This window comes from Cherax quadricarinatus, chromosome 62 (assembly GCF_038502225.1).
Source record: "Cherax quadricarinatus isolate ZL_2023a chromosome 62, ASM3850222v1, whole genome shotgun sequence".
NCBI lineage: Eukaryota > Metazoa > Arthropoda > Malacostraca > Decapoda > Parastacidae > Cherax > Cherax quadricarinatus.
The window spans coordinates 878,272-894,560 of NC_091353.1; the positions used below are offsets into that span (position 1 = coordinate 878,272).

Below are 16,289 nucleotides of genomic sequence, written 5' to 3' on the forward strand. Positions count from 1 at the left end.
TTACAGTGCTAGAGCCTGGTGCATCTTACAGTGCTAGAGGCAGGTGCATCTTACAGTGCTAGAGCCAGGTGCATCTTACAGTGCTAGAGCCAGGTGCATCTTACAGTGCTAGAGTCAGGTGCATCTTACAGTGCTAGAGCCAGGTGCATCTCACAGTGCTAGAGCCAGGTGCATCTTACAGTGCTAGAGTCAGGTGCATCTTACAGTGCTAGAGCCAGGTGCATCTTACAGTGCTAGAGCCAGGTGCATCTTACAGTGCTAGAGCCAGGTGCATCTTACAGTGCTAGAGCCAGGTGCATCTTACAGTGCTAGAGTCAGGTGCATCTTACAGTGCTAGAGCCAGGTGCATCTTACAGTGCTAGAGCCAGGTGCATCTTACAGTGCTAGAGCTAGGTGCATCTTACAGTGCTAGAGCCAGGCGCATCTTACAGTGCTAGAGCCAGGTGCATCTCACAGTGCTAGAGCCAGGTGCATCTTACAGTGCTAGAGTAAGGTGCATCTTACAGTGCTAGAGCCAGGTGCTTCTTACAGTGTTAGAGCCAGGTGCATCTTACAGTGTTAGAGCCAGGTGCATCTTACAGTGCTAGAGCCAGGTGCATCTCACAGTGTTAGAGCCAGGTGCATCTTACAGTGCTAGAGTCAGGTGCATCTCACAGTGTTAGAGCCAGGTGCATCTTACAGTGCTAGAGCCAGGTGCATCTCACAGTGTTAGAGCCAGGTGCATTTTACAGTGCTAGAGTCAGGTGCATCTCACATTGTTAGAGCCAGGTGCATCTTACAGTGCTAGAGCCAGGTGCATCTTACAGTGCTAGAGCCAGGTGCATCTTACAGTGCTAGAGCCAGGTGCATCTTACAGTGCTAGAGCCAGGTGCATCTCACAGTGTTAGAGCCAGGTGCATCTTACAGTGTTAGAGCCAGGTGCATCTTACAGTGTTAGAGCCAAGTGCATCTCACAGTGTTAGAGCCAGGTGCATCTTACAGTGCTAGAGCCAGATGCACCTTACAGTGCTAAAGCCAGGTGCATCTTACAGTGCTAAAGCCAGGTGCATCTTACAGTGCTAAAGCCAGGTGCAGCTTATAGTGCTAGAGCCAGGTGCATCTTACAGTGCTAGAGTCAGGTGCATCTTACAGTGCTAGAGCCAGGTGCATCTTACAGTGCTAGAGCCAGGTGCATCTTACAGTGCTAGAGCCAGGTGCATCTTACAGTGCTAGAGCCAGGTGCATCTTACAGTGCTAGAGCCAGGTGCATCTTACAGTGCTAGAGCCAGGTGCATCTTACAGTGCTAAAGCCAGGTGCATCTTACAGTGCTAAAGCCAGGTGCAGCTTATAGTGCTAAAGCCAGGTGCATCTCACAGTGCTAGAGCCAGGTGCATCTTACAGTGCTAAAGCCAGGTGCATCTTACAGTGCTAAAGCCAGGTGCAGCTTATAGTGCTAGAGCCAGGTGCATCTTACAGTGCTAGAGTCAGGTGCAACTTACAGTGCTAAAGCCAGGTACAACTTACAGTGCTAAAGCCAGGTGCAGCTTATAGTGCTAGAGCCAGGTGCATCTTACAGTGCTAGAGTCAGGTGCATCTTACAGTGCTAGAGCCAGGTGCATCTTACAGTGCTAGAGCCAGGTGCAACTTACAGTGCTAGAGCCAGGTGCATCTTACAGTGCTAGAGCCAGGTGCAACTTACAGTCCTAAAGCCAGGTGCAGCTTACAATGCTAGAGCCAGGTGCAGCTTACAGTGCTAGAGTCAGGTGCATCTTACAGTGCTAGAGCCAGGTGCATCTTACAGTGCTAGAGCCAGGTGCATCTTTCAGTGCTAGAGCCAGGTGCAACTTACAGTCCTAAAGCCAGGTGCAGCTTACAATGCTAGAGCCAGGTGCATCTTACAGTGCTAAAGCCAGGTGCATCTTACAGTGCAGGTGCAACTTACAGAGCTAGAGCCAGGTGCATCTTACAGTGCTAGAGCCAGGTGCATCTCCTTCAGTGCTAGAGCCAGGTGCAGCAGTGCTAGAGTCAGGTGCATCTTACAGTGCTAGAGCCAGGTGCATCTTACAGTGCTAGAGCCAGGTGCAGTGCTAGAGCCAGGTGCATCTTACAGTGCTCAGTATCTTACAGTGCTCAGGTGCAGCTTACAGTGCTAGAGCCAGGTGCATCTTACAGTGCTAGAGCCAGGTGCATCTTACAGTGCTAGAGCCAGGTGCATCTTACAGTGCTAGAGCCAGGTGCATCTTACAGTGCTAGAGCCAGGTGCATCTTACAGTGCTAAAGCCAGGTACAACTTACAGTGCTAGAGCCAGGTGCATCTTACAGTGCTAGAGCCAGGTGCATCTTACAGTGCTAGAGCCAGGTGCATCTTACAGTGCTAGAGCCAGGTGCATCTTACAGTGCTAGAGCCAGGTGCATCTTACAGTGCTAGAGCCAGGTGCATCTTACAGTGCTAGAGTCAGGTGCATCTTACAGTGCTAGAGCCAGGTGCATCTTACAGTGCTAGAGCCAGGTGCATCTTACAGTGCTAGAGCCAGGTGCATCTTACAGTGCTAGAGCCAGGTGCATCTTACAGTGCTAGAGCCAGGTGCATCTTACAGTGCTAGAGCCAGGTGCATCTTACAGTGCTAGAGCCAGGTGCATCTTACAGCGCTAGAGCCAGGTGCATCTTACAGTGCTAGAGCCAGGTGCATCTTACAGTGCTAGAGTCAGGTGCATCTTACAGTGCTAAAGCCAGGTGCAACTTACAGTGCTAGAGCCAGGTGCAACTTACAGAGCTAGAGCCAGGTGCATCTTACAGCGCTAGAGCCAGGTGCATCTTACAGCGCTAGAGGCAGGTGCATCTTACAGTTCTAGAGCCAGGTGCATCTTACAGTGCTAGAGCCAGGTGCACCTTACAGTGCTAGAGCCAGGTGCATCTTACAGTGCTAGAGCCAGGTGCACCTTACAGTGCTAGAGCCAGGTGCATCTTACAGTGCTATAGCAAGGTGCACCTTACAGTGCTAGAGCCAGGTGCACCTTGCAGTGCTAGAGCAGGTGCACCTTACAGTGCTAGAGCCAGATGCACCTTACAGTGCTAGAGCCAGGTGCACCTTACAGTGCTAGAGCCAGATGCACCTTACAGTGCTAGAGCCAGGTGCACCTTACAGTGCTAGAGCCAGATGCACCTTACAGTGCTAGAGCCAGGTGCACCTTACAGTGCTAGAGCCAGGTGCACCTTACAGTGCTAGAGCCAGGTGCACCTTACAGTGCTAGAGCCAGATGCACCTTACAGTGCTAGAGCCAGGTGCACCTTACAGTGCTAGAGCCAGGTGCACCTTACAGTGCTAGAGCCAGGTGCACCTTACAGTGCTAGAGCCAGGTGCACCTTACAGTGCTAGAGCCAGGTGCACCTTACAGTGCTAGAGCCAGGTGCACCTTACAGTGCTAGAGCCAGGTGCACCTTACAGTGCTAGAGCCAGGTGCACCTTACAGTGCTAGAGCCAGGTGCACCTTACAGTGCTAGAGCCAGGTGCACCTTACAGTGCTAGAGCCAGGTGCACCTTACAGTGCTAGAGCCAGGTGCACCTTACAGTGCTAGAGTCAGGTGCACCTTACAGTGCTAGAGCCAGGTGCACCTTACAGTGCTAGAGCCAGGTGCACCTTACAGTGCTAGAGCCAGGTGCACCTTACAGTGCTAGAGCCAGGTGCACCTTACAGTGCTAGAGCCAGGTGCACCTTACAGTGCTAGAGCCAGGTGCACCTTACAGTGCTAGAGCCAGGTGCACCTTACAGTGCTAGAGCCAGGTGCACCTTACAGTGCTAGAGCCAGGTGCACCTTACAGTGCTAGAGCCAGGTGCACCTTACAGTGCTAGAGCCAGGTGCACCTTACAGTGCTAGAGCCAGGTGCACCTTACAGTGCTAGAGCCAGATGCACCTTACAGTGCTAGAGCCAGGTGCACCTTACAGTGCTAGAGCCAGGTGCACCTTACAGTGCTAGAGCCAGGTGCACCTTACAGTGCTAGAGCCAGGTGCATCTTACAGTCAAGTAATATCTTATAATTATGAACCCAGAATATTCTTATTATTTAAGTTAATTTAAATAATTACTTAAAGAAGTTAAATCATGAAGTGCTTTGTTTGTACTTCTCTCTCTGTCTCTCTCTCTCTACATATATACGTACATATATCTATTCGTACCTCCCTTAGAGCCATATAATCTGTGAACCCAGATTATGTCTTAATAAACAACTCTGCATATTACTCACGCCACACACATCTCCACTACCTCCTACCTCCTCTTTGCTGCAAATTTCGTAACTCATGCTTTACACCCATATAAGAATGTTACCTCTATATTCTCATACATTACCCCCTTTTTACCTCCATGGATAACGTTCTTTGTCTCCACTGATTCCTGAGTGCACCACTTACCGTCATTCCCTCAGTAATTCTTTAGTTCACCTCGTCTTTCAAAGACCCAGTTGCTGACTCCATACTCTCTCCCTCCAGTCTGTTATCCAATCTTTCATTGCCTAATTTGTTTTTGTACCTCTCATCTCCTTGCTCTTTCTTATACTTGCTTCTAATTTCCCAAAATTCGTCCAACAACCTTTTGCAGCATCTCTTCGGCATCTTATCTCAGAAAAGATATTGTTTATTGCATATTTTGTTCTTCAGATAATTAATATTAATTACGATTATTATTAAAATACATATTTTGAATTTTTTACGAGGGATCAAACTGACAAACAAGATATTTATGCAAATAGTTCAACTCTAATAAATTACAGTAGTGTCAGAAATTATAAGAAGCTTCTTACCATATACATTGAGCCTGGCGGTGTGGGAGACGGAGCCGGCAGTGTTGTGAGCTGTGCATGCGTATGACCCACCATCGCGCACCGTAACTGAGCTTAGATTCACTTGGCTTACCACCTCCCCAAGCTCCGTCCTGAAGCTCCCTACTCTAGTCCTGCAGGGAAGATATTTCTCAAACACTGGTAGGAGAGCTCACAAGAGAGTTGTAAAAAGATGGAGGGAAGATGTATAGAATTTTCTCCTTCAGATGACCAGACCAGTGTTGTCCAGAAACTGGAAAACAGTTACTGGAAAGAAACTAAATGAAAAGTTATTTTTTATTAAGAATTCATTACGATATTTACTGAGAAAATATTCGTGAATACGATATTCTGGTTGAACACTGAATTGGTTATCGAACTTGGGCACATAAAGATGTTGCTGGAGATGTTCTCGTGATCTGCCTTACAGAAATAATGTTGACGGTGTCGTCCTTGTAGTCTATTTGGTAGAAAAGATATTGCTAGTGATGTCCTTATTATCTATCAGGTAGAAAGAGAAGAGTAGTGCTAGGAAGCGTACATAACAGCAACCAACGTGTAGTGACCTACCAGGGAAAGGCACACAGCAGCTAGTGGTGACTGGTGACCTACCGTTCTGGGATATGCAACAACGAGTGATCTGGGGACCTCCCAGGCAAAGACACGCAGCAGCTAGTGATCTGGTGACCTACCAGGGGGAAGACAGGCATCAGCTAGTGACCTGGTGACCTACCAGGGGGGAGACACGCAGCAGCTAATGACCTAGTGACCTACTAGTGGGAGAAAAACATTGCTAATTGTGACCTGGTGACTTACCTGTGTGTTTTGAGGAGAGGTTGATTGTCGTGAGTCCAGGTAATGATAGGGACGGGGACGCCTACAGCAGAGCACTTGAGGGTGACAGGTGACCCAGGAGACACTGTCTGGTCGATGTGTGTATAACTCAGCTGTGGCGCTGAGTCTGTGGGCAGTAAACATGAGTGTCAGCAAAAGAGAAGAGTGGGCAGTGAGTGAGCATGAGGGGATTATTATTATTATTATAATCAAAAAGAAGCGCTAAGCCACAAGGACTATACAGTGCTGCAGGGCAGGAAGGAAGCGAGGGCATCAGGTGGCAAAAGGGAGATGGACGAGTAATAGGTTACGGATAACAGCGGGGTAGTGGATGGTGAAAGGGTAAAGGGCAGCAAGAGACTGAACTAGAAAGGGCTGAGGGGAGTGCGAAAAGTATCATCAGAGTTTGTGAAGTAAATCAGTCGTTGTCAAGAAGTCAATGAGAGAGTCAGGATTAAAGGAGGGTCCATCAGCAAGAAGGGAAGGTAAAGAGAGAGTAGTAGAACGAAGACGACGTTGGAGGTGAATTCTGCATGCTCGTTGATAGAGAGGGCAGTCTAACAGAATGTGGCTAATCGATACTGGAACTTGACACTGCTCACAGAGAGGAACAGGGTGCCTCTCCATGAGATACCCATGAGTAAGACGAGTGTGACCAATGCGAAGGCGGGAGAGAGTAGTCTCCCAACCTCGGCACTGATGACAAGAAGACGGCCAGTAACCTATGCTCGGTTTAATAGAATGAAGTTTGTTACCGAGCAGAGTTGACCAACGTTGTTGCCAACGGGTGCGAAGGTGGGTAGCTATTGCAGCAAAATAATCCAGAAATGGAACACCTCGATAGGAAATTGGTAGGTCATGTACTGCTGATCCCTGTGTTGTATAGCATATCAGTATCATCCATGTGCTTTAGATAGGAGATCCCTAGGCCTGTGACTGTTTGTGTGACGTCACGGGATGAGCATGTGTACGTTCGTACCTCTGCCTCCCTCTCAGTCGGCGTTTGACACAGGCTAGAACAGGCAGAGGCTGGGCTCCATTTCCCATCATCACAGTCTGACAATATATCGTTACCATCTAACAAGTGTGTCTACCTTCAACCATCGATATCTCCATTTAAGAACCCCTACGATAAATGGTGGCAACGGAGGGCCTGTAATTCTGACGATTACAGCGATTTCTGGAGATAAATTTCGACCGAGCCTGCCATCATGTGAATAGGCCTACTGAGAAGGTTAACGCCAGCCAGCTATCTCAGCCAGTTCTCCCGCCCAAGCTCTACCAGCTTCTACACCATTCACTGGTCAGTCTCTTTGTATTAGTGTTTATCTGCTTATTTGCATCACTCCCGAGGGGTTGACCCGAGTTTGCAAAATAAGCCAGCTTCCAGTCTGTGGTGGGGGAGTCAGAACAACGGAGTCCAGTCCAGCCTAGTCTACTCCATCCAGTTCCTTTGCCTGCCAAGCCAGCTTCCACCCCTGCTGTGCTCATCATGTGAAGTTATCAAGCCATTCTGTGTGAAGGGTTAAGATAAGCCAGCTAGCAACTAACCCAGGTGTCTTACCCCAGTACTCAAGTAAGCCACGTGAGTAGTCTTCATTGCTTGTGATTCAAGCTCCAAGCCATTCTGAGTGCTCTTTTTCATCCTTGTGGTGTTGTGGTATTTCGTGGGTGTATTTTAAGCTAGCCAGCTTAGAATATCTTCGTGGCAGTGTGGTTGTCCTCAGTGAGGCTTACGCCGTTCAACCCATAGGCCCAACCACTCACTCACCACGTATGTCTCACCATTGCCCAGTCTTAGCCCAGTTAACCCACTAACCCAACCATTCTCACTGTGTTGTGGTACTCACCCAACCTCCACCAGTGTTTTGGTACACTACTAGCGGTTATAGCACCATATTTTAAGGACCACATAGGGGGTCAAGAGCTAGAGTGTGTTTCACGCCACCATTAAAAGCCTCCTGTGTGAAGTCTATCGTCGATTTAAGTGCAATTCTATGGTCACGTGTGCAGAGGACAGCAGCAAGACGACATAAACAATCCTCCAACCTTCCACCATCTACCTCATTCTTCACCAAGTCGTCACAGCGATAATATTTTTTTTTCATAGAGACATTTGCGAGTATTGAGACATTTCTTTTGTGTTCCAGTGATTTTCTTAGTAACATTCAGTGACTCTCGATCAGACTCAGTTTTTGTTTGCAATAATCTTTTTATCTCCTTAATTCAGTGTTAATTTTCGTGCATTATCTTATGTCTGTTGTGTTGTGTGTCTTTTATACACTTGAAGTAAGTACTTAGTGTTTTTCCTTTGTTGTGTGTGCAACATATGAGCAGTATAGAACTTGTGTTTCCACTTCACAATCACCTTGTGTTCTCAGTATTCCAGTGAAGTATTTCAGTAATTTATTTAGTTGTGTCCTGCATCACAACTCAGTGTTGTCTGTTATAATTTTCATCCCTAGTATTTGTGTATTTTTGTTTTGTTCCCTGTGTGTTGAACATTCTTGTGTTCATATTCTTTTCATTTAGCCAGTGTCTAATTTGTCTTATTTCCACAGACAATAGTGCCATTATTTTGTGCAAGCAAGAAATCCTAGTATTGTGTTCATATTGATGTGTTGTGTTCTGCACCACTGTAAGTGTTCAAACTTTTTTGTTCTGTGTTTTAGCACCTATTATTTTCCATGTTTCATTGAACAAATTCACTCTTAGTGCAATTTTTTTAAGTTCTTCTTTTAGAGTAAATTGTTCTTTTGCTTGTTAAGTGTTGTTTAAGTTGTAGTTAAGAGTTAAAGTGTTCAATCAGTTCATTCCTTGATATATTTCTTTTCTTGTGTGTGTAATAATTTTTTATGATTGCACATTGACTCATTTTGCAATAATTCTTGTGCAAATATTGTGTTGTCTTTAAAAATTTTCTTGCAGAGATTTTATGCAGTGTTGTGCAATACTTGTTGATTAGCAATTATTTGTAATATTGCTACAGCTTATTTCAGTTCAGTTTCATATGCTCTGTTCTGTGTATAATATTTTATTCTTTCTGTGCCATTTTATTTTATTTCAGTGAATTGTGTCCCAGTTTCTTTTATTTTGCACAAGCTTTATTGAGTCCATTTTATCATTTTATTGTGTGTTTCCCTATTGCATCGAAAGTAAAGACAACTCACTGCGCCATTCATTCAATTTAAAGTAAAAGTTGAGCAAATTAGGTTTGAGTAAAGTGCAAGTTCTCTTGATTTTCAAAGTGTTGCTCATTCAGTTGCGTATTTTTCTTGTGTGAGTTCTTTGCTTACTGTGTGACCTGTCAATTTTCAATTACTTATGCAGAATCGTTAAGCATTTTCTTCCCGTTTAAGCTTACTGTGTCATTCTTTCTACTTTTTTTTGCCTTATGCCCTTCAGTAAGTTCACTGAGAAGATGTTCCAGTCACTTTTGAACGTTCACTTAGTGTATCATGCCAGTCAGAGTCAATATGAATCAGTCCACAGTACCAACATTTCCTTACCGACTGAAAGACAATACCTAGCCCTTGAGCAATGTGTTTGTTCTCACAGCTTGTATCTGAGATTTGTTAAAGTGCTGCGAAATGTGAAGTTCAGATTAAGTTTCTATAGATTCATTCATTACTTATTAACCTAGCCGAGCGGTCAGGCACTAGTAACTCTGTCACTCCCATCTGTGTTCCACCTACACCTTCAGACTTGCAGGATAGTGTTCCGTTGCCTCAAGTGTCCGGGGACACTCAGACTGCCTTGAGTGCACAGCCTATCCCTGCAATGTCTGTTAGTTCGAGTAGTAGTTTCTCCACAGGGGATGCCTTGTCAGAAAACGATTACTTGCAACTAGTAATGCCATCTCTTGTTAATGTCACATGCCGTATGCAGAAAGACGTCTCTGTTACGGCTAGTGTTCTCACTAGAGTGTCTGTTGTTGTTCCTAATGTTCCAGATGGTGATCCCATCCTAGTTGACAGTAATCAGTGCATTGTAAGAAGTTATTTCTCGAGTAACTTTCACATGTTGTTAACGTTTGTAAGTGTAGTTTCTTTATAGCTGATACCTCGTGTCACTGTGTGCGACTCAGATTGAATATCAGCATTGTTGACCGTGTTCATTTATTTTCTCCTGTGCTTGCAGTTTGAGATAGTAGATTCGTTCTCCTTTGCTCATATTGCGTGTTATAGCGTTAATTCTTTCAACCGGGGGGAGTCATCCACTCCACCGAGTTTGTTCATTCCTCCAGTAAGAAAGAACCGATCCCTTGTGTTCTGGTGTGATTCGATTCCTGCTCCAGGAAGATCTTATTCTTACTGTGAAGCCACCAGCACCCATTAGTGACTCTGTAATGAGCCAAGAATTACTGTATCGAACAGCCGAGTTGGGTACTCCAAGCAGAAGAGTGTACCAGTTAGTAATTCCACAGTCACTAGTGAACGTAGCTCTACAGCTAGTTCATGATGCACCAGGTGTTGCACACCCTGGTATGGATCGTTCTGTGAAACAAGCCAGAATGAAATACTTTTGGCCACGTATGGCAACTGACATTTCCGAGTATGTTAAGAAATGTAGTGTCTGTATGCAACATAAAGAGAATGTCAATGGTCCTAATCCAATCCAAGTGTACCCAACCACTAGCGAACTGTAACTGACTGCTACCACCTGCAGCTCACAAGACTGCCATCCCCACGAGCCCCTTTGGGGCGGAGCAGATGGCAGACCAGAAGCCTAGCTTCTCCCTGCGAGCCCCGTGAGGGCGGGGAATGTGGTTAGGCCTGGGGAAAGTTGGTCCCAAAGATGAGGGAGTACTTGTGCCTCCTCCCATGGGAGACTTAGGTCTCGAGACACTCCCTAGACAGGGAGACAAGGCCGGTTCACCACTATTGGAAAAGACCCAGGCTGGGAGAATACTGGCGAATAAAAAAAAAAAAAAAAAAAAACTAGCGAACTGTGGGAAAGAGTTGCCCTTGACTTGTTAACTAATTTTAAATGTTCCCTCCTTTCAACAAACATCGGTGTGTTATGGTAGACCATTTCACCAGATATTGTGAGTTAGTTCCTACTGCAGATAAGACTGCAGAGACAGTAGCTAAAGCGTTTAAAGAACGCATTATCTGCAGGCATACCACCCCTAAGTCCTTAGTAACAGATAATGGAGGTGAATTCTGTAATGAGATTCTTGAAAATTTGTGCACCTTGTACAAAAACTCTAAATCCACCATTGTTCCTCATCATCCTGCCAGCAATGGGTTAGCCGAACGAACCAATAAGAAAGTACTTGATGTCCTGAGAGCCACTATCAACCCCAATAGTGAAACTTGGGATGAAGTTATACCAGATGTTCAATGTGCCATAAATTCTGCTTACAATGCTTCCATAGGTGATACTCCACATTATGAATTGTATGGTATAGACAAGCGTTTACCCTATGAGTTGTTATATTCCACTCCGAAACCTAATTACAACCCTGATGATTTCATAGCATCTCGTACCAGCATGGCTCACAGTGTTTTTAGAAGAATCCGTGAAACACTTCATAAATCAACAGCAGAATTTACTAGAGTAACTAATAGCCGTGCTAAGCCGTCAAAAGTCAAAGTAGGTTCGAGAGTAATGCTGACAAATTTCAACAAAACATCCGCAATGCCTAAGCTCGATCAAAAGTTTGTCGGATCTTATCGAGTAGTAGAACATATCTCTGGTAATAAGTATAAGGTTAGAGAAATTAGTACTGGTAAGTACAAAGAATCGCATTTAGATCATATGAAATTAGTATGCGATGTTGATGATATTGCTACCCAGACTAATGTGACAGATGCTGAAAATCCTCTTGACTCTGACTCTGAGCGTGAGTCTGAACATGCGAGGAGCGTGGACAGTGAGTGAGCATGAGTTTCAACATGAGGAAAGAAAAAGAGTGTGTGGATGGTGAGTAATCAAATTAAAAGTTTACCCACTGAAAAAAAAAAAATCAAAATATTAATAACAGTGAATTTAAAAGATTCTACCATGAAAGATAAATAATTATAAACTTTACACGGAAATCTCTAAACATAATTTTCTTTGTTAACTGGAAAAATAATTGTTATTTTTGACCTCCCCAAAGTTTAATATTTTTAGGCAGAGAATTTAAATGTTATTTTAACATCTTAACACAATTTCCCTCCTGCACAATAAAAATGTCATCTACACATCGTCTATAAAATAGACTTTGGTTCTCATGGAAAAATAATGAGGAGAGATATCTTCATTATTCAAATCCAGGATGAAGGAATGATGTATCAGATATCTAGGCAGACTCTTCTGGAAATAATATGTGGTATATTTCTGGTTAATGATGAATTAGACGTGTGCAGCATCAGGGTATAACACGCAAATAATCCGCACATGAGAGAATGAAACTTGTGGTGACGTTTCGGCCTGACTTGGACCATTAGCTAGTCACACAGAAACGCTAATGTTGGTTGATTGACACTGGTCTTAGTCCTAAGATGACCCGTCCAATGATTTCGATGGAGATGCCTTTGAGAATCTGAGGTTGATGGGTATTGTATCTTTGGAAAATTTTAAATTTTCCTAAAATCAACATGTGTAAATTTGAATAATATAGTAATTGTGTATTAAAATGTGATGCTGATTTGACCCATCGAGAAATTTCGAGGGGGGGGGGGATGTGAAACAGCCGCCAAGTGGAACTGTATGCGTGAATACTGGTCAGTTGATTGTGCAATGTAATCAGGCATCATCGAAGTTCAGTTGGTGTATATCGGCCTCAATCCCTAAATTAGAAATTGCTGACACATTCCCTCTGAAGAATTAGGATAAATAGAATAGAAAACCCTTACAATTCAGCTACAAGGACGGATTAATAGAGGGCTCTGATTCTTTCCAGCAGCACACCTTAGCTAAGTGATGCTTACCCATAATGTATAGTAGTTTTGCATTGGCCATCATAAACTCTAGCTATTAGGGTAGCATTGGGGTGTGTTACAAATAATTGTGATCCAGTAACTAAATGGCAAGTGGAATACCTGGAGTATATCTGGAGAGGGTTCCGGGGGTCAGTGCCCCCATGGCTCGGTCTGAAACCAGGCCTCGTGGTGGATCAGGGTCTGATTAATCAGGCTGTTACTGCTGGCTACACACAAACTGATGTACGAACCACAGCCCGGCTGGTCAGGTACTGACTTTAAGTGCCTGTGCAGGACCTTCTTGAAGACAGTCAGGGGTCTATTGGTAATTCCTCTTATGTATGCTGGGAGGCAGTTGAACAGACTTGAGCCCTGGACACTTACTGTGTTGTCTCTCGGTGTACTCGTGGCACCCCTGCTTTTCATTGGGGGAGTGTTGCACCATGTGCCAAGTCTTTTGCTTTCATAGGGAGTGATTTTCGTGTGCAAGTTTAGTACTAATCCCTCTAGGATTTTCCAAGTGAATGTTATCATGTATCTTTCTCGCCTGCATTCCACGGAATACAAATAATAGGCCTTCAACCATTCCCAGTAATTTAGGTGCCATGTCGTACTTATATGTGCTGTGAAAGTTCTTTGTACAATCTTCAGGTCATCAATTTCACCTGCAGTTAGTGTACAGCAGTATTCCAACCTAGAGAGAACAAATGATTTGAAGAGAATCATCATCGACTTGGCATCCCTAGTTTTGAAGGTTCTCATTATCCATCCTATCATTTTCCTAGCAGATGCGGTTGGTACATTGTTGTGGTCTTTGAAGGTGAGATCCTCTGACATTACGAATACGAATTTCTTTTCTAATAACACTATTGCATTATATGTATTTTACTAATAGTTATATTTTGTGTACCCAGCAAGTAAACCAAAACATATATTCCACACAATTTTAATTTACTGAAGTAGCTGCTTTTAATATTGCAATTAGTAATTTAATGTCAGGTCAAGCTTTTTGTGAGAGTGGTAATGGAGTGGGCATCGAGGGAGTGACAGTTCTGTGACCTACTGTGACTAAGTCCCACTTACCCCGCCCAAATTACTTGCACATAATAATTCAGTTACTGCTCTGTAAACCTCACGCAGGTAATTTCTCACATAATAATTCATAGCATCTTTACTTGGGAATATATGTTGATCTAATTCAGCAGTTGTGTGGCCGTGATCAGGGTTTTGCCGTTGTCCTTGTGCATTCTACGGCAAAATATTTTATGTGCTACAGTGAACTGAGTACATCAGGGCTCCTATGATTGTCTCTGGGCCCTGTGTTGGGTGGTCGAGTACATTTGCCAATAAACACATAATGCATATATTCAAAACGATTTTCACAATAGTTCTCAGTATCTCATTGTTGTCTACCGAGTCTATCACGTCGCATATGTTCTCAGAGAAGGTTGTGATTGTCGACATCATTTGATGGCTCAAGGGTAATACAGCAAGGCATGCTCTTTTTCCTTGGACTATATTACTCTTCACTGGTGACTGTTGTAGATGTTAGGGTAGACTCATTGACGGTAGTCTATTCCTGCAGCATGGGAGCCGGCTGAAGAAGGGTGTGACCTTGTCATTGACGTTTTTTCGATTTCCTCCGCCGCTGTGGCCGGGGAAGTGGTCCTGGGTTCCCTGATACTGTAACCTTCTCTGGACAAAGCTGCTGCTTAGTGGTGAGGACTCTACTTCATGCTGGAGGCTGGACAACTGGGGTTTTCCATGCTGCCCTGTCCGGGCGGAGTCTCTCCGGGAAGGGAGAATAGAAGTAGGAGTAGACGTAGGTCGTGCCTATTGGTCAGGCAAGATTTGAAAAATTCCCTGCATTATTTATTCAAATTCAGTGAGACATAGCAACATCTTGGGATTTTGATGCAGGGAATTGTTGAGATCTAGCCTAACCTATAGGCGTGACCTACTTTCACTAAGTGTTGTTTTCCAGCACTAAGTCTTTGTTGACAGCATCTCACCCACTCTCTCATTTGTTTTTCTAAAATTCCTCACCACTCTCTTAACCTGTCTTTTTCTCTCCATATACTCCTCCCTCCATGCATCACTTCTGTTTTGCAAAAACCCTCTAATATATTATCTTTCTCACTTTTAGCACTCTTTTTACCTCATCATTCCAACAATTGCTCTTCTTCCTTCCCACACCCACTCTCCTATAACCACACACCTCTGCTGTACACTCTAACACTGCATTCTTAAAACTACCCATATATCTTTAACCTCGCTGCTTATACTCTCACTAGCCCATCTTTCTACCAATAATTGCTTATATTTCAAATTAACTGCCTCCTCCCTTAGTTCAAAGACCTTCACCTCTCCTACTTGCTGATGACGTTCTCCTTGTATCTCATCTACCTTTTATTCTCACCAGTTACAACTAAAAAATGATCTGACATATTTATTGCCGCTCTATAAACATGCACATCCTGAAATCTACCCAACAGTCGTGTTTCTACCAATATATAGTCTAGCAAACTACTGTCAATAAGCTCTATACCATATCTCGTATACTTACGTTTTTTCTTTTCTTAAAATATGTATTAGTTTTTACCAAACCTTTTCTATACAAAATTTAATCAAAGGGCCCCTATCATTATTTACCTCTGTCACCCGATATTTACCTACCACGCCCTCTATAAACGTTTCTTCCTTGGATCAAAATTCTAAATATTCACTTAACATCTCCCAAAATCTCTCTCTCCTCTACTTTCTTCTCTTCTCCAGGTAAAACTTGCGACTCTGGTTTAAATAGCAACGCTCTTCTTGCCGAATAAGGAAAGTGAAAATTTGTGTATGTAATAATTTCGCAAAAATCATTCTGAACCTAAAGAAAAGAAAATATTCCATTGTGTTTGTTATTAATTATTGTAAACTTATATAAAATATATTTAGTTGGATTAGGGAAAATTAAATTGCGTTTGCCACAATAAAGTTAGGTAAGTTTCCCAAGGTTCTTTTGGTACAAAATCATTAATTTATATACAAACGTAAATGAAAAAAATTATCTTTAAACGTATAAGAGAAATTTTTAGAAAGGACTTAATTTTAAATGAGTTATTGATAATTGACCAGTTTTACCTATTCGGCACGTCATAATATGTATATATATATATATATATATATATATATATATATATATATATATATATATATATATATATATATATATATATATATATATATATATATATATATATATATATATATATATATATATATATATATATATATATATATATATCTTATATATAAATTCGAAGTTCACCTTGTCGGGTGTAAGCGTTGAGGCCCAGGTCTCTCGAAGCTCGTCGGAGGCCGCCCACCTCGTCCATGTCCGTCGCCTTCGCCTTCTGCAAACAGATTATAATCATCATTTATTACTACCTCGGCCACGGTTGCTTAACTTTTCCAAAATATTCATTAAACCAAATGAAGCAAATATTTTTTAAAGGATTTAGGGTTAAGGGTAGAATTAGCTAGGTACAGAAGCGTCAGTTCGAACGAGGTACTATGTGAGATTTGTCAGGGAAGAGGGCAAATGTTTTCTGAAGGGACCACTGCAGCTTCTGGTCATCTGACCGAGGCCTTTCACTGGCTTACCTATCCACCCTTTTAAACGTTAAGGCTATAATTATAACCATTGCTCCATAGGTACTCTATTTATCTTACTATGAGAAGCTGCAGATTGCATAATG

The 16,289-nt window shown here is 43.3% G+C and overlaps 1 protein-coding gene across 1 annotated transcript in view; it reads right to left on the bottom strand.

Moving 5' to 3' along the window:
- The window catches only part of LOC128687121 (cell adhesion molecule Dscam2), a 139,659-nt gene extending 123,719 nt beyond the window's left edge, over positions 1-15,940 (bottom strand). Inside the window, exons 1-3 of the mRNA XM_070098295.1 lie at positions 15,860-15,940; positions 5,615-5,759; positions 4,781-4,932 (exon numbers count right to left, since the gene is read on the bottom strand). Of these exons, the coding sequence (XP_069954396.1) occupies positions 4,781-4,932; positions 5,615-5,759; positions 15,860-15,926 (364 nt within the window). The 5' untranslated portion in view covers positions 15,927-15,940. The remainder of the gene's footprint in view (positions 1-4,780; positions 4,933-5,614; positions 5,760-15,859) is intronic.
- Positions 15,941-16,289: the final 349 nt, after the last annotated feature.